The 23,921-nt window shown below is 43.4% G+C and overlaps 1 protein-coding gene across 1 annotated transcript; it reads left to right on the forward strand.

Annotated features, from left to right (window-relative positions):
- The first annotated feature begins 17 nt into the window (after positions 1–17).
- On the forward strand, positions 18–19,572 carry LOC115404981 (zinc finger protein 391-like). Its single transcript, XM_030114366.1, has 3 exons — positions 18–200; positions 1,660–1,920; positions 17,356–19,572. The coding sequence occupies exons 2-3, from the start codon at positions 1,692–1,694 to the stop codon at positions 18,573–18,575; spliced, it is 1,449 nt and encodes a 482-aa protein (XP_029970226.1). The 5' UTR covers positions 18–200; positions 1,660–1,691; the 3' UTR covers positions 18,576–19,572.
- The last annotated feature ends 4,349 nt before the right edge of the window (positions 19,573–23,921 follow it).

Raw genomic sequence — 23,921 nt, forward strand, 5'->3', positions numbered from 1 at the left:
CTTTGGAGGCTGTTTGAAGCTGTGTTGTCGTGTGACTCGTTTCTCACAGAGGAAATATTTCACCTCGTGCAGCAACAATGAGTTCAGTTCAGGCTTTGAGAGAGTTTATCAAGCAACGACTAACTGCTGCTGCTGGAGAAATGTGAACAAACTGTGGTTCAGTAAGAAGTGGAAACCTCCAATCAAGTCTCACAGAGCAGGTTAGTAAAAGTGTGAATGAAGACATGAATGTGAGTGGTGGAGGATTGTTCCATTTGTTTAGAAGCCAGCAGACAGAAATAAGGCTGCAGCTGCAGTTGTTGTTCAAAGTGAAACAACAGGAGTGATTTGAAAGCAGAAAGCTTCAGCATTAAACAGCGTGTGTGTCAGAAAGAGTGGAAACGGTGCTTGAGCTGTTTGAAAACAGAAGAAGTGATTTATTGCCACTCAGTCTGGGCTAACATGCTAACGTTACTGTGGTTTGTGCAGCTTTTAAGGCTGGATTCTACTTTGTGTGTGAACGTGAGGCGCGGAACGTGCACGAGAGAAGGTGTGTGTCTTTGTTCCTCGTCGCGCGTCTGCTCCCAAACTGTATCGCAAACACACGTGTAGCACAGTGCTAAAGTAGAGTAGAGGAAGTAGCTCTTCTTCTTCTACTGCTCAACATCAGCGGGTGATCCTGTGAATGGAGACTAGTGGAGGGAGGTGGTATAGCAGGACACAACAACTTGTTGCACATTGAGCGTCTGAGCAACGCACGAGCAACTGGGACTGCAAGTTTAGCTTGAAATGACTTGAAGTCCTTCTTCCTGACACCACAGGAATTTGTATCCTGACAGGAGAATGAGCTTAGAAAATGTCTGCTGAAGAGGAGAGAAGAACATACAGGACTGCACTGAATTAGAAATTCAGCACTGTTTTAATGGAAGTAACATTCTTGAACCAGAAACATTTTTTGCGTGTCAAAAACTGTGACAAAGTAAATTAAATATCTAGAAATTGATGCAAAAATAACTTGTGTCTGTTGGATTTCTCCATGAGACATCAACTACAACCCATCTGGCTGAACATTCTCATAAAGTAGTTGGTAAATTTTAAATTTGATTGCTTCCTTTTGTTTTTCTGGGATATTTTCCAGCATGTCAGCAACAGCAGAGCCAAATGTTGTGTTTTCAGTCTTCCTGTTGGTGACTTTCTCCTTGTCTGTGTTTCTAATCTCTTAAAAATGAAATCTTCAGCTCTGCTGTTTGTAGTGTGTATTATACACATTTCTTGGAAGAATTTGAAGGTGTGTGAAGCATAAATTGTCCTCTTTAGAATGACTGTGTGAGGGGGCGTAGCTGTTAAAATTACATAATTTATCTGTGTGACATTGCACAAACTTCACAGACGGGTCAAGCATAAATCAAACTTGACGGTACGTATTTATAATAGAGACATTCTGGAAAATCTTCTGGAACTGGCTCAGGTTTATTATTGTGAGAATAAAGTCTATTTACATGGAACACTGTCTTTCTCATTTATTCTTTAAAGCTCACTCCTGTCAGGTTTCTTGAAATAAGCAGACTTTTTGTTTGTAAATGTTTGTATTTTAAATGCAGTCTGTCCTGTCTCATCCATCCATCAGTGTAAAATCTTCCCTTCCATCACATCAGTGACTTTTGTCTTGTTTCCCTCCAGAGAATCCACAGCAACACATTGGTCAGCAGAAGATGAGCTCCAGTGTGGAGCAGGAGGAACATGAAGCTCCACACATGAAAGAGGAGGAAGAGCTTGTTGAGGTGACTGTTCCTGATGGTGAAAGTGACAATTCCCACCACTGTTTGAAAGACTTCAGCAGCCAGAGACGAACTGCTGCTGCTGTGGAAATATCCAGCGTGTTTGAAGAAACTGTGGTCGAGCACGAGATGGAGACTGATGGTCAGCACAGACACAGAACAGGTATGGAAACATGTGAATGAACACATGAATGTGACTGGTGGAGGATCTCCATGGTTCTGGCTGTGTTTGGTTTATCCTCCACAGACTAAAGCAGAGTTTATAGCTGTTATGTTTTCAGTGTCTTTATTCATCAGACTGGGAACTCCAAATACAGCCACTCTTCTTTTCTTCTCTCTACTTCTACTCAACCACACAGCGCCCCCTCTAGTGTGTAAGGGTAATTCCAGCAACAGCAAAGCATTACACTGAAGTAAACACATCTTCTCCTTTTTTCCCAGAGCATATATCTGTTGGGCTTCACCTGAATATGTGAATATTTGGCCGTTGTATCCAGACAGTAATATTGAGATCTGGGGGGGTTGGGTGGTGGTGGCGGCGGAGGCATGCACCCGCAGACCAGGGGGGTGCGAACATTCGGGGTGCGTGCGTCTGCTCGAGGGCCCGGGGTAGTGCGTGCGTTGGCCTTGGCGATTGTATGATCGTGATTGGTGATCACGATTAATTTCCAGTCGATCACGGTGATCAGCTGTGAGCACATTTACTCGATCAGACATGGTAGAAATGTGCGTTCCCACAGCCAATCACAGTCGACTTTTTCCTGCTTAACATCCCCCTGTAAGTTGTCTGAGAAGTAAACAGAGATGGAGCTGAACGTGGAGCCGAGGGCAGTGGAGCAGATGAAGTCAGCCATGGCTTGTCGTTATCCTCTGAAGATGAGGCTGCTGCTGACCAGACAGGCTTTTCCACACCGCATCGCTGCTAGCAGACCGATCCGCAAGGAGTCTGGTCTTTTGAGTACATGAACTACTTGTGATACAGTTTAACTAACGATCGTTTAGTTCTTCTCTTTTACTGAAAAAACGGTGCATCGCATCATTGAACATATCACCACGTCTTGCCGCTAATGCTGTTCTTCTAACAACATGCAGAGAGAGCCTGCAGCAGCTGCAGCGCCCTTCTTCCTCTGTGGTGTCTGTATAAAATAAGGTTGAACATGCAAACAGCACACCTAGTGGCATGAAGTGCAAATGCAGTCATGCCGTCGTCTGTGCACCGTGGTCTGAATAAGGATCTCCCTGAGTTTATTCCAAATGTTTCAGAAACCAGAATATTTATCTTAACACGAATATTGACTGCACGTAAACGCAACCAGTGTCATCTTTTCAGGCCACTGCACCATACGAGCAACATTCTGAGAGGAGAAAAACGATTAATTTTGTCTATTTTTTTTTTAATATTATTGTAGTTTTGTGCTGTTATATTTTAAGTCTAATCTGTCCAATCTAGATTATTTAAATTTTGTACATTTGATGCAAGCATTAATGATGGCAGCAGCATATTTAGCATCAGAACTTGAAAACAATGTTTATATTCTAAATCGCCTTCATTATCCCCAGAGGGTTTCTTTAGTTTTTTTAATCTTTTATAGCAACAAAAATCCTCAGGGCTGGAAACTGTCACACTTAAACTAACGATCGTTCAGTTCTTCTCTTTTACTGGAAAAAATAGTGCATCGCAAGATTTTATTATCTTGGTGCTAGATTTTTTTCCATTTACTGCACTGTTAAGGGAGATTGTTCTTATATTTTTCTATGTTCATATTATTTAATTTGCATTGTTATTTACTTGGTTTGTTAATAAAATGTTAAACTATTCTATAGTTCTAGTTTTCAGTGCAGATGCTTTAAAACTGGTTTAAAAACAATATAACATATCGTGATTATAATCGAGATTGAATGATATGAAAAAAAATCGTGATTTTTTTTTTCCATATCGCCCAGCTCTATGCGTGCGTGCGTGCGCGCGTGTGCATGTTGGAATCCTCTTGTGGGCCTGATTGGACGGTTCGGCGAGCCACATTTGGCCCCAGGGCCGCTAGTTGCCGACCCCTGCTTTAGACCTCAGGCTAAGCCCCGCCCCCAAATGCAATTGAACCAATAACATTCACCTACCAACTCCCTGGAAATGCCCACTCACCGGGGTGTTTCAAGAAGAGGGGAGCAGAAATTTGAGGTGTGATGACAAATGTAGCAAGTGTGTGTGTGTGTGTGTGTGTGTGTGTGTGTGTGTGTGTGTGTCTTTGTCTTTGTCTTGCTTTTATTATATCCTGATTTTTGTTTTTGTACTGTTAAGCACAATGTCGGCTGCAGATGTGTGTGCTCCTCTCTTTAATAACAAAACTGGGCCCCTCTTCCCGCCTCATCGGCTGAACCCACTTTGTCTGACCTCTTCGTTCTTTGGAAACGAGTGAAAATTAAGATAAAGCTGCTTCAGCCCTAGGGGTGGGCGATATGGGATGGGATACAGTCAGGTCGGCACCAATCCAAGTCGGCCCTGGCCAACTCGGCACCGCCCCCGGGATACAGTCAAGTCGGCATCAAAGCAAGTCGGCCTTGCGGGCGGCGGCTCTCAAATGGCCGAGTTGGTCAGTGCCGACTTGACTGTAAGCTGCTTACCAACTCGACCAAAAGCCTCTTTTTTTTTTTAAAACACGATGCGGCTGCGGCGCGACTATTTGCACAGTTTTATAATTATAATGAAAGGCAACTGGATTGATCAAATGCCGCCTGGTCACATGACCAGACAGCCACTCGCGCTGTGCGCTCGTAGCTAAGCTACTCGGTAGGGGTGTGCGATATGACGATATAAGATCGTTAAGGATTATAACGTCGGGACAATCTCATAAATCAGACAGATCGTTAAACCGTCTATAGGGCACGTTCTCCTCGTTGTTTTTTCACCTATATATAATATTTTTTGGAGTGATGATGTTACCTGAAAGCTTCAGATAATATCAACTAAATATTCCCTCTAGTGCAGTTATCCACACACATAATAAATACATGCGGAGCAACATTAACAATGATTAAAAAAAAAAAAAACAAAAAAAAAAAACACGCAGCCACAGCCAGTGCTGCGTTCGGGACGCAAAGGCAGCTAACAACGAGCAGAGCGCTGTGGAGCTTTTCTGACTGGAGCTACTGCTGGGTGGAGGCTGTGTCAGGCAAAGCTGGTTTAGAACAACAGTACGGGATCTACAAGAGATCAGCCACCATAGAAACACCCCGAAAAGCTGGAGGGAGAGACACTGGAGCTATCACCGATGCTAACGCTAGCTAGCGAGCTACCGCTAGCAGTTCACAAGCTAGCATGAGGGATTTTAGATACAACAAATCATAGAAATGTGAAAAGACACTTAGTGAACATACCATCAAGTTAATAGCTGAAATGGCCCCTTTGTCTCATAACTAGTGAAACGTCTTTGATTTAATGGGATTATGAGGTAGTGTATTTCAATGGAGACAGAGCCCTCTAGTGGTCATATAGCGCAACCATTAAAACTATATCCCATTAAAACTGAGGTTGGCCGCTTCATTCAGTCTCTCAATTAAAGCTTCATCAGTCACATCCGGGAACTTGATGTTATCATTCAAAAGACCAGTTCCCACTGACCTCAAGAACTTCTTTTTGACCAGGTCTTCTCCTAAGTGGTCAGCTTCTTTTCCCTTTGAGGCATACAGCAGCCTGTCTTTAAGTTCAGTGGCCCTGAAGAGGAAGTCTTGAGGGGAATCTTTGGGATCCTGAGAGATGTTTATCAACTTTTAATATAGGTCAGATACATCATCTTCTCTGTAATGTCCTTTCAATATTGTCTTCAGCTGAGTGAGGGTCAAATCCGTTTTAAGTTCAAACATGTCTCTGATTTTGAGTCCAGGGCTGATGGCTCTGATCACGGCCTCAATTACATCTGTTTTACTGTGGCCCTTGCGAAGTCCGCTTTCCATCTGATGGAGCAGGTTGGTGTATGACAGCTTATCACGCTGTCCACCTTGACCTATTTGCCCGTTGATGCGAAATTCTCGGCGGATGGTTACTTCTGGGACTCTCCCAGTTGAGGTGCTCTGGCTCTCGAACGGCGCGGCAGCCGCCATGTTATGCTTCTCTCCTGCCTGGCTGTCCCCCTGAGGCTCTCCGGACCTGCTCACTTGGTAGCCGGGGCAGGAAAAAAAACGCCATTCGCCAGAATCACCTTTTTGCCCAGTTTCAGAAGCACTCATAGCTGATAAAAGTTCATTGACATATTGGACAGCCTCATCTGGTTTGTAGCTGTTCTGAACTTCGTCCAGTTCAATCACTTTCATTACATCTCTGCGGCTTGATTTGTTCAGTGACTCCTCCATCTTCTCATCCATAATACATTTCAACAAGTTACGGACCTCCACAAGCTCATCCTTGCTTCTGTGACACAGTGCGACGGTAACTTGATCCCTCAGAGTTTCCATATCCCTTTTGGTACTCACAGTTTATCTTCAGAAAGTCCGAATCTAGGTTCGTTGAAGGAGAAAAGTTTTCCAGCGAGGCAGCGAGTCGACGTTCGCCGCTAATGTTGGTAGCTTGCTCTCCTCCACTCAGATCAGCGTCCCTGTTAACCTATCTGACAGTTCATACAGGAGACGCGGGGGACCGCCGTGTGCATCACGGCTCGCGCTGTGGACCGCGGCCGCTCCGCTCCTCTCTATTTTCTCCGCGAGCCGCGCGCGCCGTGGACCGCCAGTTGTAAAGCTGGACAGAGCAGATCGCACCACACAGGAAGTCGGGAATGGAAAATACGAGAGAATCCGGTCCATTTTCAAATTAAAATGAAGTAAAATAACATAAATTATGTTGCTTTTCGGCTTTCCTTTTCAGATAAACACACACACACACGGGGAGAGAGGGCGACAGAGAGAGGCACCGCACGCTGCGGCGCTCCGCTCTGATCACACCCCCGATCACAATGTTGTCTGATTATATATGGTGTTCTTATGGTTGTTGGTGACTGATTTGAGCTGTGGCGGAGGTCTGCGCTCTCGGAGTGCCCATTTCTAGTTTATTGTTGATTTATGCCCAACTATGTCAAAGACTGCCCTATCTCTCAATGATGATGAATTATTTTAAAAAATTCCTGGATCCAGACAGTGATCCGGATCATCACCAAAATTTAATGGATTCTAAGTTAACCCAAGACCCACCTTTCCACAAAGTTTCATTGCAATCCGTCCATAATGTTTTCCGTAATGTTGCTAACAAACCAACCAACCAACAAACTGACGTGATTACATAACCTCCTTGGCGGAGGTAAACAACAACAGAACAGTAAACAGCCACGCTAAACCCAGAAATTAAACCTACCAGAACAATTTTTCCCTCGTTCTCTCCAAGCCGCCGCTACGACGCTCAGATACTGAACTGTCCGTCAGTAACAACTTGTCCCATTCTGTCCGAGACACTCACCGTTTAAATCTTATTTCCACCGATACAGAAGTTGACATCGCATCCCGTCGACTGATGCTGGAGCACAAATTAATCGTTCAAAGCCAGCTACTTCGTCGGTGGCTAACAGCTAAGCTAACAGCTGACTGAGACACTTCGGTGGCATCCATCAGCAGGCTACTTCTACAGAGTGACCCTGAAGGCAGCAGGAGCTGCACGGCACAGGTGCTGTTCACAGACGCAGAGGGTTTCAAGGTGTTCCACAGGTAATGAAGGCAGTTTAGGAGGAGTTGAATACTGACAGGTTAATGGACGGTGTTACTGCCTCCGTGAAGCAGGAGCCTCAGATTCTCAAAATCATCTGGCGGGCCAGATATTGTTGTTCGAGGCCCAAAAGTGGCATCGGTCCGCCAGTTGCCGACCGCTGCAGTAGATGATGCTCCTTTACGAGCAGAGGTGTCAAGAAAGTACTTTCCCATGCCATGTTTTCCATGTACCCAGTCAATTCTCGAAGAGCTGGGCTGATTGTGATCACCTGGGCCCAGAACTGTTTGTTGCAGGTGATTCAAATCAGCCCAGCCCTTTGTTAACTGACTGGGCACAACAAAAACATGGCATGGGAAAGTACTTTCTTGACACCTCTGTTTACGAGGCTGTAGCGACTCCTCACCTCCAGATGCCCCAGCACTGTCACTGCCTGCTGCTCTCCACATTGTACTGTGTCATAGTTTTTTCATTTGACACTGCTGCTGCTGCGGGGTTCGCTCGCTTGCTGTTTAGGCGGCGTAATGATGAGACCCTAACCTCGGTCGGCCTCTGGTGGCTGGCTGACTGTTGGATTTATAAAATGCTTGATTTAACACGCAACAAAGCCCGCTTTTTCAATTTTAAAATCGCGACGATCGTCTAAATTTAATTGCGGCAGCCAAAATCGTGATAAAAATTTGATTAATTGTGCAGTTGTAGTCTGGAGTTCAACTGAGTTCCCCGGTGAAGTGAGGAAAGCAGCCGGGGATCCAGGAGCAGGTCTGGCGGAGCGGCGGGTGGCTGAGGCGGGTAACAGGAGCTAACTGGAGGTACAGGTCCAGGCTGACTGCCGCATTCCACATAATGTGTGCCGTCCGCAGTAAATACGTTAATATTTTAATGAATCAGCATCGTTCCACATCCTCCGCGCTGTGCTTCATGTATGAACCGCACAGCCGCGGTAGTCAGGAGCCTGCATTGTGGTGTGTCCCAGTCGATGGTAACACTTGAGATGGCCGTAGTGCAACCATTGGAACACAAGCTGCCGAAAAACAACAAAGAAGGAGGATTCCACAATGATGTTTCTTAATTTGCCTTATTTAATTACGGACTTACTTTTGCAGCATCTTTGCTGTAGTTCTTATTTTTTAACCGGTATATTGAGTTCTGTGAGTTCCTATGTTTTCAAGTAACCTGAATGCACCGCTGTGGTGTGAGTGGCTGGGAGGGAGCAGGGGGCAGGACTAGGAAGCGAGCATGTGTGCATGTTGGAAAAGTGGAGAGAGAGCCGCCTCTCAGCTGGTTTTTCTTAAGACTGTTGTTTTGTGACCAGGTCCGGATAAGTGGTGGAAGGTGGATGGATGGATGTTGTTTTGCTGTAGTTTTGCCATGGTTGCAACCACAGTAAGTTCTGAAGCTTAATAAACTAAGAATCCAACTCATCTTCCTTTCATGTTGCTGGATGTTGCATTATCATATTCCGATGCGTCTTGTAGCCCGAAAAATACGGTATGTAGTAAATGGGGAGAAAATCAGCTGGCTGTGCAGCAGCAGCCAATAAACACCACCTAAGGGGAATAGAAACGGAGGGGAAAAACGGCAACACTACCCCCACGTGGTGGCCGAGGTTTTTTTTTTTCAAACAGCGTGGTATCGACAGGGTATCGGCATCGGCCCATGTGGCACAGCCAGGTATCGGCATTGGTATCGGCGACCAAAAAATGGTATCGGTGCAACCCTAGTTACTGATCTTGTCTGGGTCATGGCTGATATTTCCTTCTGGGTCTTGCTGAAGATTGCATTTTTCTTTGTTTTTAACTGATTGGCCAGGAATCTTCCAGATTGATTACTGTGCTCAAAGTTCTCTAACGGAGTCATTGCATCAGGAATTTTTATTTATTTATTTATTTTTAATCTAGAATTTCATTCACTTCAGGTTTAGCTTTCCTTGTATCCTTCAGCATGTGCTCTTGTGGGGAGGCATGATAACCCTCCTCCAGCGATTTAATTCTGAGTTCCAACTCCAAAGTTCTTGAAGCTTCTTTCTTTTTCTTGTGTAAGGATGGGTAAGTTTGGGATGCTTTTTCCAATAAGGAAGTAGCCTCAAATGAAGACAAGGTCTGGGCTCTCTAGACCCCCAAGGTGAAGGAGGTAAATTTAGGCTACTTTTTCCATTGAAAAGAAGTAACCCTTAATGAAGACTTCATTTTAGGCTACTTTTCAAGCTCCATAAGTAGCCCAAACTGAAGAGGTCACTTGGGTTTTTGTCATTGCAGGAGACCCCCAGGCGAAGGACGTAAATTTGGGGTACTTTTCCCATTTAAAAAAAGTCACCCCAAATGAATACTTTCATCTTGGGGTACTTTACAACCACAAGAAGTAGCCCAAACTGAAGGGCCACCACAAGTCATTTTGAGACACTTTGTCCCAAAGTGTCCCGTTGGCCCCCGGAGTCACTTCGTGGCCCCTGGGGCACCCCAGGTCAATTTGGGACAGCTTGTCCCAAACTCTCCCAAAATGAAACAACGTGCCCCTTATTGAAGTGGGCGAGGCCACCACAACCGCCCCCAGGGTCAACGGGTGGCTTTCCAGGTGTTTTGGGCAAAAGTGTCCCAAAATGACCTGGGGTGCCCCTTACCGAGGTGGGCGGGGCCATGACATCACTCCCGGGCACCAACGGGAGCCTTTGGGGTGCTTTTGGGCCAAAGTGCCCCAATATGAACTAGGGTGCCCCTTATTGAGGTGGGCGGGGCCATGACATCACTCCCGGGGGGACACGGGAGACTTTGGTACAAGGTGCCCCAATATGAACTGGGGTGCCCCTTTTTGAGGTGGGGGATGGGAGGGCTGCTCTCACAGCCAGCCTGCAGCCTCCGTTTTCTCTCAGAAAAGAGTCGACTGCCCATCCCCCACTCGGGCCCCTAAATGATTGACACTTCGTTTTAGGATATTAAAAAATTGACTGTAAGTAACCCAAATTCACAGGGGGTGACCGTGGCTACTTGGGAAGGTCGCACGAGTCTGAGACCCGACACACTAGTCTAGCGCGGGGTCATGATGCACATACTCAGCTTTCAACCTTCTAGTTCAAAGCGTTTGTGAACCAGGAGCAAAAAGTGACTCACGGCTTGACCTCTCAGCCAATTAGGGTTGACCTTTCGTACCTGGGAAGGTCACAGGTGCACGACACGCAGCACAGTTGTTGCACGTGACGACACGATGCGCATACTCAGTTTTCAACTTTCTAGCTCGAAGTGTTTGTGAACTAAGAAAAAAAGGGACTTAAAGCTTGACCTCTAAGCCAATTAGGGTTGACCTTTCATACTTGGGAAGGTCGTAGCAGTTTGCCACGCAGCACACTGGTGACACGTGATGACACGATGCATATATTCAATTTTCAGCCTTCTAGCTCAAAGTGTTGTTGAAATATTAAAGATAATTGGTGTTCCCTCCTTTTCTCAGATTCAAATAGGGGGTCTCTTAACTTCTCCAGGTCAAAAGCGGCTACTTTAGGAATCGGCCTCTTCTTGGGTCCCGCGAAGCCCCCCGTGACCCTAGAGACCCCAGATTCAGAGTGTAGGATGAGAGAGACTTCATTTTAGGCTACTTTTAAGCCTCACAGAAAGTAGCCTCAAATGACGAAGTAAAAATGGGCTACTTTCAAAAGTAGCCCAAAAAGAAGGGGGTACTTCTAATCGCAGGCGACCCCCAACGAAGGAGGTTAATTTGGGCCACTTGCTGTGTTGGAAAAGTAGACGGAAATGAAAAATTTCGTGCCCCTGGTACTCCATGGAGGTAAATTTGGGCAACTTTGTACATTGAGGAAGTAACCTGAAATGAAGCCTTCATTTATGGCTACTTCATACATTGAAAAAGTAGCCCAAAATGAAGGCATCATTTTTATCTTCCATGAAACAACGGCTTCAATTTGGGCTACTTTTGAAAATTTGAAAAGTAGCCTAAATTGAAGCCATGAATCTGATCTCTCCCTGCAACAAAAGGAAGTTTCATTTTGGACTACTTTTTGTTTTTGAAAAGTAGCCCCAAATGAAAAGCTGGCTTTTCCTGCCATTGCAAAAGAGGGAAGTAAATTTGGGCTACTTTTCAAAGTGGAAAAAGATTTTATAATGAAGATTTCATTTTAGGCTACTTTTCAAATTTTCAAAAGTAGCCCAAATTGAAGACATTAACATGAGCTTCTCTTCAAGGAAAGGACGACTTCATTTAGGGCTACTTGCTGTGTGTAAAAAGTAGCCCAAAATGAAAATTTCGTGCCCCTGCTACTCGGTCGAGGTAAATTTCCACTACTTTGTCCATGCAGAAGTAGCCAAAATTGAAGCCATCAATCTGAGCTCTCCTTGCAACAAAAGGAAGTTTTCATTTTGGGCTCCTTTTTGTTTTTGAAAAGTAGCCCGAAATGAAAAGCTGGCTTTTCCTGCCATTGAAAAAGAGGGAAGTAAATTTGGGCTACTTTTGAAAATTGGAAAAGTAGCCTAAAATAAAGATTTCATTTTAGGCTACTTTTCAAAATTTTAAAAGTAACCTAAATTGAAGTGTTCATTTTAGGCTACTTTTCCAATTTTCAAAAGTAGCCGAAAATGGAGTCTTCTTTTCAGGCAATTTTTTCAGTAAGAAAAGTAGCCCAAAATGAAAAAGTAGCTTTTGTTTCCAGAGATAAAAGAAAGAGGTGAATTTGAGCTACTTTTCAATCATAAGAAGTAATCCAAAATAAAAACTTCAATTTGGTCAGGGTTAGAGAAGATGACCTCCATTGGAAGTCATTTTGGGGTACTTCTCAAACTGACAAAGTAGCCTAAAATGAAGACATGATGTTTGGGGTCTTTGTGGCCTCAAGTCACCCAACAGAAGAAGGTAAATTTGGGTTACTCCTCAAACTCAAGAAGTAGCCGAAAATGAAGCGGTGACTTGGCTTCTTATCACCGCCAAAGGAGGAGGTAAATATAGGTTACTTTTTCAGTTTAAAAAGTACCCGAAATTGAAGCAGATAAATTTGGGGCACTTTCAAAATTGAAAAAGTAGCCAAAAATGAAGCGGTAAAATTGGGGCACTGAAATCTTAAGATAAGCTAGATTTTGAAATGCAAAATGTGTTGACTGAGGGGTAATAAAATGGTGCTTTGCTCTGACTGCCAGAGAAGCAGGTCTGGGGACAAAAGTCCCCGAACCAAAGAAAGGCACCCCGTACGGTATCGCGCCACAACACCCCGTGCGCCTCAAGTCGTTTCGGGGCACTCTCATGTGGATCCTGTCCAAAGTGCCCCAAATTGGGAAAAAAGTACCCCCTAGAGGCAAGGGAGCCTGCCCACCCGACCCGGTCGTAAGGCTTCCGGAAAAGTTTGGGGACAAAGCCCTCCCGAAACGCCCCACTTGGAACCCCCTGCCCCCCACAGGTCACCCCGAGACCTTTGGGGCCTTCTGCCGACGACGGCGTGCAAAGAGTCCCGAATGGGAGGGGCAGTCCCCCGTATTGAAGGAAAGTACCCCTTACGGCATCCCAGCATCGAAATGTACCTGTGCAGTCCCCCAAAGCGGATAAAAGTGGCCCCTCTGGCGTCCCGGGTCGTCTCAGGGAAACCTTCCCCCGAACGGAACCGAAAGTGCCCCTAATTGAAGGGGCCGGTCCCTGGGTGGAGCCCGGCGGGGTAGCCCGTTTCGAAACGGGCACCCCGAAGCCTGCCTCCCTGTGGCGGCTCGAGGGATCGCGGTAGCCCGAAATGAAACGGAGGCATTCCCTCACAACTCCCCCTAACGCTACGAAGGAAATTATTTTTCCCCATCTTTACCGCTTTCCCTGCCTCCCAAAGAACACATGCTGAAGTGTCTGGCAAGTTATTTTCTAAATATATAGACCATTCTCTTTTAAGGTAGCTGATAAACTCTGAATCTTTAAGTAATGATGTATTAAATCTCCAGTTCGGTAGTTTAATCTTATTTCTGAGAGTAAATGAAACTGGTGCTTAATCGCTTATGGTAATGGATGAATTTTGATTTCTAAGACGTGCTTCATCAGTGTGCTGCTAGTTAAGAAATAATCTAATCTAGAGTAGGAATGGTGAACTGAAGAGAAGAATGTGTATTCTCTCGCAGTCGGGTGGTGAGAGTTCCAGGCATCGCGAAGACCAAAATCCTTCATGTATTGTTTCACAGTTTCTGTGGATTGCCAGACTCATTGGCTTCCTGTGGTACTGAGCCTGTCCATTCCTGGGTCACACACCATGTTGAAATCCCCTCCGATAATCATTGTGTGACCTGAGTGATCGTCCAGTGAGGAAAAGAGGGAGTGAAAGAAGGAGGGGTCATCAACATTTTAGATAGATACTATGATAATAACAAATCTGCCTTCTGGGTCTATGATTGAACTTTCAGTAGAAAAGTTTAACCTTCTACTGATAAGCGTTGCTACTCCTCTTTGCCTGGAGTTGTAACAGGCTGAGTACACGTGTGGAAACTGTGCTGATGGAAGAAGGTCTATTGATGAGTTTAAGTGAGTTTCCTGCAGTAAGACAATGTCTGCTTGTAAATCCGGAAGCCAACGGGTAATTTTTAATCTCTTTTCCCTTGTACCAGCTCCACGAATATTCCAGGAGATGACATTTATAGTGTTCATAACTGGACAACTAGAATGAGTGTTATATGCATTAGAGATGTTCCGATACCATTTTTTGCCTCCCGATACCGATTCCGATACTTTTACTGTTGACATCGGCCAATACCGAGTACCGATCTGATACCAGTACATTATAAAATAATACCATGCCACGCCTGCATGACTGTCACATGATTATCACTGTGGTAAGGCCTGGCTCAGGTTAAACCCTCTAAAACATGAATCAATACAGCAAATTCAAGCCATTTACTTTTTAAATAAAACAGTATAAAAAACAGCAATGTATACAATTGAATTAAATCAATCTAGGAATAATTATTTTCAACAACTTAAAGTACAGCCCCAATATTTTTAAATTAAAGGGAATTTAAATAGAACAATATAAAGCAGTAGTGCAACGACAACTTAAATCTACAAACATATGTTGTTGCATTTTTAAATTAAAGTGCAGACACAATATTGTAAAATGAAGGCATTCAGATAAAACAGTATAAATAACAGTAGTGCAACAGTAACTTAATAAACAAATCTAGAAATATTTTTTAATTAGGGTGCAAACATAACGGTAAAATGAATAGGGCATTTAAATAGAACAGTAAAAAAAAATAGTTCAACGGCAACTTAAAAGATTACTTTCTGAAATGTTACAGTCCAAAACCAACCTATGAAGTTACTTTCAAAAAATAAAAATCCAAAGAGCAGAAGCTGCACTCTAAACAAAAAAATATGCTTCTTTAACGGGCGCTGTACGTCTGTCACATGATCCATTCTTCTTCTCAAGAACAGCAGCTGCAGCACAGCGGCAAAGAACTGTGTCAGAGCCAATGACCAGCAGATGGCGGTAGTGCAATCAACGGGATGCAAGCTGCCAAAGCATTGCAGAAGAAGTGTCAGTGCTAACGGAGCTAAAGGAGCTAACGGAGCTGACCAGTAAATAGATTACCAATTTGATTAATGACGTGGTATCGGATCGGTGCCTGTACTCCAGTACTCGCCGATACCGATGCCAGCATTTTCAGCAGTATCGGCGCAATTTACCGAAAAAGGTACCGTTCAGGAACCGGTACCATACGTGAAGTATCGAAAAAGTATTTGTACCCGAAAATATCTAACGATACCCAGCCCTACTTACTATTAATTATTTTATGGCAGTTTTCTTTATTAGTATTACACAGTCGTTATGGGACAGTGAAAGTACAGCACCTGACATCAGTAGAGCCACAGAGTGATGTTTGGGTCTTGGAACAGTTTTCCGTTGATAAATAATTTATTCACGGTGATGACGGCATAGGAGCCCTCGGAGATGGACTTTTTTTCTGATCTGGAACAGAACTCTGCACCGATCCAGGATCTCCTTAGGAAATTGATCGTTCAGGCAGAAGTTGGTTCCGTTCAGCTCCTGGCCCTGGCTTTTCACCTGCTTCTTCTGTTTGAAGTTCACAAACTTGGCCATGATGGGTCTGGGTCTGGACTCGCTGGGTCTTCTCCCTCCCAGGCGGTGGATCCTGTGGAAGGAGATGTTTTCCACCGCTTTCTCCGGGAGCTTCAGCTACGTTTTAATGAAACTTTTCACTGTCCTTCTCCATCTGCTCTGGGATTCCAGAGAACACTAATTTGTCCCTCATGCTCCTGGCCTGGAGATCGATCACCGTTTCTTTAATCTTCTTGTTTTCCTCAGACAGTCGGGTCATCCCCTCAGTGAGGGTTTTCACCAACTCTCTGAGGCTGGCATTTTCTGCCGCCATTGTTTCGACCTGCTGCTGGCTGAATTCCAGTAACTCGCGTATGGCCTGGAATTCCTTATGGAGGATTTCCAACAGGCTCAAACAAGCTGGAAAGTTTCTGATATATAGAGATAAGAACATCCGTCGAGTCATCCGCAGGTGGAGAAATAGCTCCAGACGGTTCCTCATTCCACTCTCTCTTTGCTTTAGATGAAGGAGCAGAGGGGGTGGATGTTTGGTTCGACTTGCCCATGACGATCCAGTCGAAGCAGTGATCTATGTACTCCGTCAGGCTGGCCGAATCCTCCTCACTGTGCTCCAGGGTGAACCTAAAACACACTAATTCCTCTACTTCTACAACTTTTTAGACCGAGTTAGCGAAAACAGTGTAATTTAGTGAGTGAATGAATCTTTGAGCGCGCTTAGTTTGAATCTGCCATCTAACAGGAAGTGCGTCACTTACCACATCACACATCACCTACCTGCCCAGAAATTAAACCTACCGGAACAATGTTTGACTCGTTCTCTCCAAGCCACTGCTGCTCAGATACTTCCTCTCAGAACGGAACTGTCTGTCAATAACAACCTTTCCTGTTTTTTCTGAGATACTCGGCGTTTAAGTCTTCTTTCCACCGTCTCAGAAGTTGAGATTGCGTTCCGTTGACTGATGTTCGAGCATGACGGAATGGTTCAGAGCCAGCGAGTTCATCAGTGGCTAACAGCTAAGCACCTTGGCTTGGCGTCCAGCAGTATTCCGCCTTTACGAAGTGTCCCTGAAAGCAGCAGGGAGTTGCACAGCGCAAGGTGTTCACTGACTCGGAGGGTTTCAAGGTGTTTCACAGGTTATGAAGGCGGTTTAGGAGGAGATGGATACTGACAGGTTAATGGATGGTGTTACTGCCTCCTTGAAGCAGCTGCCTCAGATTTTCAAAATTATCTGGCAGGCTAGATATTGTTTGCGGGCCAAAAGTGGCCCGCGGGCCACCAGTTGCTGCCTGCTGGCATATACCATAATGACGTAACAAAAAAAACCACAAAAGGCAGCACCAACCTGATCCAGAGACAGTAAAACATCAACAACAAAACCTTGCACTCACCACTTAAAAATGAAATCCATCCTCTGAGCCAGCTTGATCAACTGCTCTATGACGTCCTTGTAAAATCTTGCACAAAGTCTTGTTGTTTTTAGTCAGCTTTATGCATTTTAGCATATTCACCTGGTTAAAATTTCTGTTTTTTTTTTTTTGACAACGTCCTTCTTGAAAAACGCTTCTGAAACCGATCCACAGTTCTATCAGCCAGTTAATCGTCCATCATCATGTTAACAGAATAGCAGACTGTGCAACAGTGTCATCACGGTGCTGCCTGTGAGCCAATCAGTGAAGCTCCTCCGAAAGGCCTCGCCTTGACCAGCACTACAAACTGCTGGCCCGAGGGCAGCATGTCAATGTGTGTGTGTAATATGTCCATTATCAAAATAATCATTTGTGGCAGCCCAATTCCTGAGTCGATTTTTTTTTTACAAAGTTGGATCTGTAGAAGTAATGTTACTAAACATTTTATCTTGTATTTTTTGTCCCTCCAGAGCTCCCACAACACCATGACTGCAGAGAGGAGCAGCTCTTTAAACAGGAACCAAACTGCTGTCGAGATCAGGGAGAACTAGAACCTCCACAGATCAAAGAGGAACCAGAAGAACCAGAACCTCCACAGATCAAAGAGGAACCAGAAGAACCAGAACCTCCACAGATCAAAGAGGAACCAGAAGAACCAGAACCTCCACAGACTGATGAACTGGGTATCAGCCAGGAGGCAGAGCAGCTTCCACTGAAGTTTGAAAGTATTGAGGAGCAAAGTTACCTGAGTGAACCAGAAGAAGTACCGGACATTAATCAGTTCCTCTTTCATGAATCTGAAGTCCACGATGTGAAGAAACATACTGACTTACAATCAACAATGAATACAAAGCTCAAAAACATCAGCATATTTCATAGTGAGCGTGTGGAAAACTGTCCTGTGTCAGAGAAGCAGGCTGAATGTGAAAAGCTTCTTTGTGAGGAAACATCTTCTGAAATTGTCTGTAAAAAACATAAAATATGTCAGAACTTAGAAACTGTCACTGATAAAAAGAAACTTTGTGAGATCTGTGGTAAAAGCTACAACCGAAAGAATGATTTGTTGGTCCACATGAGAACTCACACGGGTGAGAAGCCGTACTCTTGTGAAACTTGTAGAAAATGTTTCAGTCGTCGAAGTCATTTGTTGGTCCACATGAGAACTCACACAGATGAGAAGCCGTATTCTTGTGAGACATGTGGGAAATGTTTCAGCAGACAGAGTGATAAGTTGCTCCACATGAGAACTCATACAGGTGAGAAGCCGTATTCTTGTGAAACGTGTGGAAAATGTTTCAGTCATCCGAGTGTTATGTGGGTCCACGTGAGAACTCACACAGGTGAGAAGCCATATTCTTGTGAAACATGTGGAAAAAGTTTCAGTGTCCAGTCTTCTTTCAGAGTACACATGAGAACTCACACAGGTGAGAAGCCGTATTCTTGTGAAACATGTGGAAAATGTTTTCGTCAGCAGTGTCATAAGTGGGACCATATGAGAATTCACACTGGTGAGAAGCCTCTTTCTTGTGAAACATGTGGAAAAAGTTTCAGTCATCCCTTTGGTTTAAGAGTACACATGAGAAGTCACACAGGTGAAAAGCCCTATTCTTGTGAAATATGTGGGAAATGTTTCAGTCGTCGGTGTGATTTGTTACGCCATGTGAGAAGTCACACAGGTGAGAAGCCATAGCCTTGTGAAACGTACAAAATCTTTCTGTCATCACATTTATACACTGGTCCACATGAGAACTCGCATAACGGCCTAGCCATACTCCACAAGAAGGCAAACTTTGTTCGGCAGCTCAGGAGGCGCAAGAAAAAAAATGATAGTTTATTTCAGGCAATGGTGTACAAACATGATTTCAATGCATTTATCATTTATACAACCATAACTGGACAAGTAATACATGTGCTTACATAGCTCATATAAAGTGCCTGAAAGGGAGTGGGAAGAAGCGAACTTATTTAATCCCACCCCCATTACATAAAGTATGCACATAATTTCAAAGTCACTTCCTGTTCATTTCTGTAATATAACAAACCCAAAACAACAAAGTACAAATACAGATAAATATTAGGCAAGTGTGTGACAAACTATTAGAATATTTTTTTGTTACCATAGGCAACAAATACCATTGTTGGTATGTAACTGTTGTTGCAATGTAAGGATTTTAATACCAACAATGTTAATTCATTTTGACATACTTACTTTCAGCTTGATGAAAGACACTCTTGCAATGCTATGATTTTTCTGTTGCTAAGGTGGTTACTATGGACACCTTTGAAACCAGAAATAAGTTGATTTTGCGTCACGGGCTGAAACCCATTTTACAGTTGATACAGAGCAGATCTGGAGCTCCACAAGTTTGCATTTCCCACCAGATGCCAATGCATTGCAGAGTGCAAGCGGGGATTGGGGACTGTCATCTGGTCGTCTGTGACATGACGAATCCGTCACCTTCCGCTCAATCCCTTGCTTGCTGGCTGCAGTATGCTACAAAAGAGACTTGCTGTCAGATCACTTGTCACTATGATTTGTTGTATGTTCAGTGTATTTTTGTGTCTGCTGTTCAGTTTTAATGTACGACCAACTGAAGATAGTCAAGTTAGTCTTTTACATGGAGTTGCATTTATCTAGTCTGGGTTAAATGAGGAAGTTAAGTGTGGAGACAATGAATAAAATCAGCTGTTTCTCCACAGACTGTGTTCTGAGTAAAATAATTTTTAAAATCAAATTTTGCACATTCCGGTGAATGTAAATGGGAACAATGCTCTCCAGAACAGGAGAAAACACTGATACTGGAACCTTGTTGGACAGAGGAGGCGCTGTGATAGAGCGATTTATGTAAAACTTTAACTTCGTAAAATAAAATCTGCAGATGATTTATATTGCTGGGGTTTATGGTTGGTAATAAATTACTAAAGTATTGGGTACTGGGAGTAATTGATCACTTTAAGTAATTTGGTAACTTATTGATTTGAGTAAATTGTTATTTACCAATTAATAATTACAGGGCATTAACAGTGAATCACCAATAACAATTACAGTATAATAAACTGTTTTTTGGGGATGAGTGGATCACAGAGTGATTTAACCATTAAAGCATTGATTAACCAGGTGTTGGTAATTAATCAATAATGCCACAAATGACCAATTACTTGAAATTTGTAGATTACAGGAAATGAGCTGAGAGAAGTTGTGAACTACGCATTAAATGAACCTGTGGTATTTAATTAATAATTCCAGGGCACCACCTCCTAGAGGACAGTCACCAATGGTCAGTCTCAAAAATGGAAAGTAAATTTAATCAAAAATCAACTGTTAAATTACCATAGAAGCGTAAGATTGAGTGTGAAGTTGTCAAAACCAGGGACATCATCACAAGACCATGAAAAACAAAAATCAGTTGTCAAGTTCAGTTAATGAGCGTTCATTAAAAAAGTCTATTCCTGATTAGCACATCTAATAACAAATCTGAACAGATTTAAAGCATACACCATCTGTGTGTGTGTGTGTGTGTGTGTGTGTGTGTGTGTGTGTGTGTGTGTGTGTCTCCCCGTCCGTCAATAAATTTCATTTTCATTTTATTTCTGTCTCATGATGGTCCGACTCCAATCACCATGAAGTGAAATCCTCCATTTCTACCTTTTATTCACTCCAAGAGGGAAATCTGAGTCTTCTTTCACAGAACTTCACTAAAGAGTCAAACATCCTCATTGGTCAGAGTGGCTGGACACCTTGGTCAATTCTTTCTTGAAAAAGGTACAACCTCAGTTTTCCGGATGTATAACTGCAGTTCACTTTTAGTCAGGATTTTTTCTTATTTAACCAACATCAATCAAATTATAAATTGTATTATATTCAGTCAAAACATGAAATAGGAAATATGCTTGTGGATTATGAGATTAAGAAATTTAGATTTTTTTTGAGACTCCTGACACAGATTCACTTCAGATCTCATTTTAGAACCAATGAATGTAGAAATCCTGGAAATGGAAAAATATTCACGTCATTCTTTTTTTTTCTGTCAGGAGACAAACCACAGCAGTGTGATGGAGTGGGGCTCCCTCTAGTGGAGGATTGTGCTGTCTTTGCTCCAAAGGTTTTCGTCCTCAGTTGTGCTGTTTCCTGTCACTGTGGACCTCACAGCACAGTAGTACACAGCAGAGTCAGACACTGCAGCAGAGGGGATCTCCAGATCTACTCGTCTCTGTGTTTTGTTGATGTGAGCTGAGAAGTCAGACCGACTTGGATGAATTAATCCTCCCTCTGTGATGTAGAGCAGGAACTCTATTCTGGATCTCTGGTATTGTCGGTACCACTGGATACTGTAGATGCTTCCTTCATATTTGCAGCTCAGCTTGATGTTTCGTCCCTCTGCTGCAGCTTCTTCTTGACTTTCCTGCTGGATGACGTTAATGGAGCTCATGTCTGTGAAATGATTCATTCATATCAGTTATTTCTTGATTGATCTGATCAACCAGCAGCTATTAAATGACACAAAGAACAATGACCGATGTTTCTCCTGTGGTTGTGTTTTATTGTAGAATTAGATTATTTTCATGTGTTTTTCCTCTCCAGCAGGTGAAGAGGACAGGAATACAAACCAGGCGATGACTTTACTTCCACTTCTTCCTCCTCTGAGGTTCTGGCTGATACTCATGTGATCAATCTGATTCTCTGTGATGTGAAAACACTGCTGTGGCTTGATGTGATGGAGAGTGTGTGAGTCGATCTAGTGGATGTAGTGGAGGATTGTGTTGTCTTTGCTCCAAAGGTTTTCGTCCACAGTTGTGCTGTTTCCTGTCACTGTGGGCTGCAGAGCACAGTAGTACACAGCAGAGTCAGACAGCTCAAGCTTCTGGATCTTCCGAGGAACTGATTTGTCTTTGAGCTCAGCATCAAATCTGTCTTTGGGGAAATCTGCAGCATGTTCCACTGTTGTTGAAGTAACTTTAAGCACGTACTCTGGGGAACTGTTTGCTTCTTGTTTGTACCAGAACAAATACGAAAATGAGGCAGTGGTTTCAAAAGTACAGTTCAGTATAACTGAGTCTCCTTCAGCAGCAGTAACATCTCCTGATGGCTGCATCACTTTGTCTTCTCCTTCACACTCTGGAGAAGAAGAGAACATGCAGAGAAGACATGAATCAATTCAGATGATCGACTGAAAGAGAACAATCAGTAACTTTGATGAGTTTTTAATAAATAAACTTTCTAAATCGTTCTTCATGTAGAGCTCAGTGATGTGTTCAAGTGTTTGAAGAGGAAACATGTTGAGTTTTGTATCTGACCAAAGAAAAGAGCAGCAAGAAGAATCCACAGCCAACGTTCCATGTGTCCAACAAGGTTTCAGTCAACAGGAGAAAGTAGCTGATGTTCAGCTCCAAAGTTGACTTGAACAGTGTGAAAAAAGTCTTTCAGCAGCTTGTCAGAGAGTCACTGACAGACTTTTAGCAGCACTTTCACTCATTCAGAGCAAGTTAAATCAAAAACTTTGGAGCAAACTTGAATTCCAGTTCAAAAAACATCCACTGATTTAAGCTGCTATGTGAGCATGTGATCTCTTCACAGTATAAAGACAGAGGGTCTTAATACTCCTGTTTCATGGATATTCTGTGTAACAGTGTTGATTTGTGCTTGTTGTTCTTCACTAGTTGCTGTGTGGCTCATGACCTTTCAGGTTCTGTTCTTCTTAACATTGCTGCTATGTGTTGTTCTCTACCATCTTGATATTGTCTTGATCTTGATCTTGTTAATATATTCTCCTCGGACCAGAACCTCTTCCTCCACATGTTTGCTGTGTCTCCAACATGACTGATGACAAACTGCAAACAGGACTTCTTCTGCTTTGACTTCCAATGACTTTCTTCATGCCTCTCTTCCACAAAGGTCTGATTTGTGGAGTGCAGACTGATTGTTATCCTGTGGACAGATTGTCCCAGCTGAGCTGTGCCTCTCTTCATATCCTCCAGAGTTCTCATGGCGACAGCCAGGTTTCTCTGTTTGGACAGGAAGTCCCTCCTCCTCATCATGTCACAGTGACATAAGTGAGAGCAGCAGGTTGGATCTTCATCTCCCAGCACTTGTTCCTTTTTCTGTCTTATAATGGCCAGTTATTTTACCATCAAGCTTTTATCCTGAGCAGCTCTGACCTGACAGACAAGATGCTGAATGAGAAACATGAGAGACAAACGATGAAAAACCGATGGTTTGTGTATTTTAGATAGTTTCAACCATACCGGTCTGAATTGTTGTAAAATGTCTGAAATGTCTGTAAACAGGGAACCAATTTGAATGACAAAGTCAGAAACAAATGAAATTTGCCAATCGATGAATGATGTTGTGGATGAACTTTACATTCCATTTAAGTTTCAAACTTTGACAGGGATCGGTTTGTTATGATTCCCCAAATGATTCCTGGCATCTTACTGGAGAATTTAATTCTGGTGAGAAATTCCATGTATTATCTCTCATTCAAAGCATTTGATTAAATGTTTATGTCTCACAGATGATGATGATTAAATTGAAAGTTATAAAACACACAGGACAGTCCATTCATGAAAGACCTGCAACTGTTTGAGGTGAGGCTGATAAGCTGCAGTTCCCTCTGTGTCCACTAGGTGTCAGTATGAAGCTGAACGCTGTTTGTGATCCTCTGGAAACAGTGAGAGAAGAAGCAGCTTTGGAGGCTGTTTGAAGCTGTGTTGTCGTGTGACTCGTTTCTCACAGAGGAAATATTTCATCTCGTGCAGCAACAATGAGTTCAGTTCAGGCTTTGAGAGAGTTTATCAAGCAACGACTAACTGCTGCTGCTGGAGAAATGTGAACAAACTGTGGTTCAGTAAGAAGTGGAAACCTCCAGTCAAGTCTCACGGAACAGGTTAGTAAAAGTGTGAATGAAGACATGAATGTGAGTGGTGGAGGATTGTTCCATTTGTTTAGAAGCCAGCAGACAGAAATGAGGCTGCAGCTGCAGTTGTTGTTCAAAGTGAAACAACAGGAGTGATTTGAAAGCAGAAAGCTTCAGCATTA

This window comes from Salarias fasciatus, chromosome 18, assembly GCF_902148845.1.
Source record: "Salarias fasciatus chromosome 18, fSalaFa1.1, whole genome shotgun sequence".
Lineage (NCBI taxonomy): Eukaryota > Metazoa > Chordata > Actinopteri > Blenniiformes > Blenniidae > Salarias > Salarias fasciatus.

Bases quoted from the DNA above. Each gene is read 5' to 3' on its own strand.
- LOC115404981 (XM_030114366.1), top strand. From the start codon at position 1,692: ATGAGCTCCAGTGTGGAGCAGGAGGAACATGAAGCTCCACACATGAAA. The intron at 1,921-17,355 runs GTATGGAAACAT...TTGTCCCTCCAG, and splicing joins TCAGCACAGACACAGAACAG to AGCTCCCACAACACCATGAC.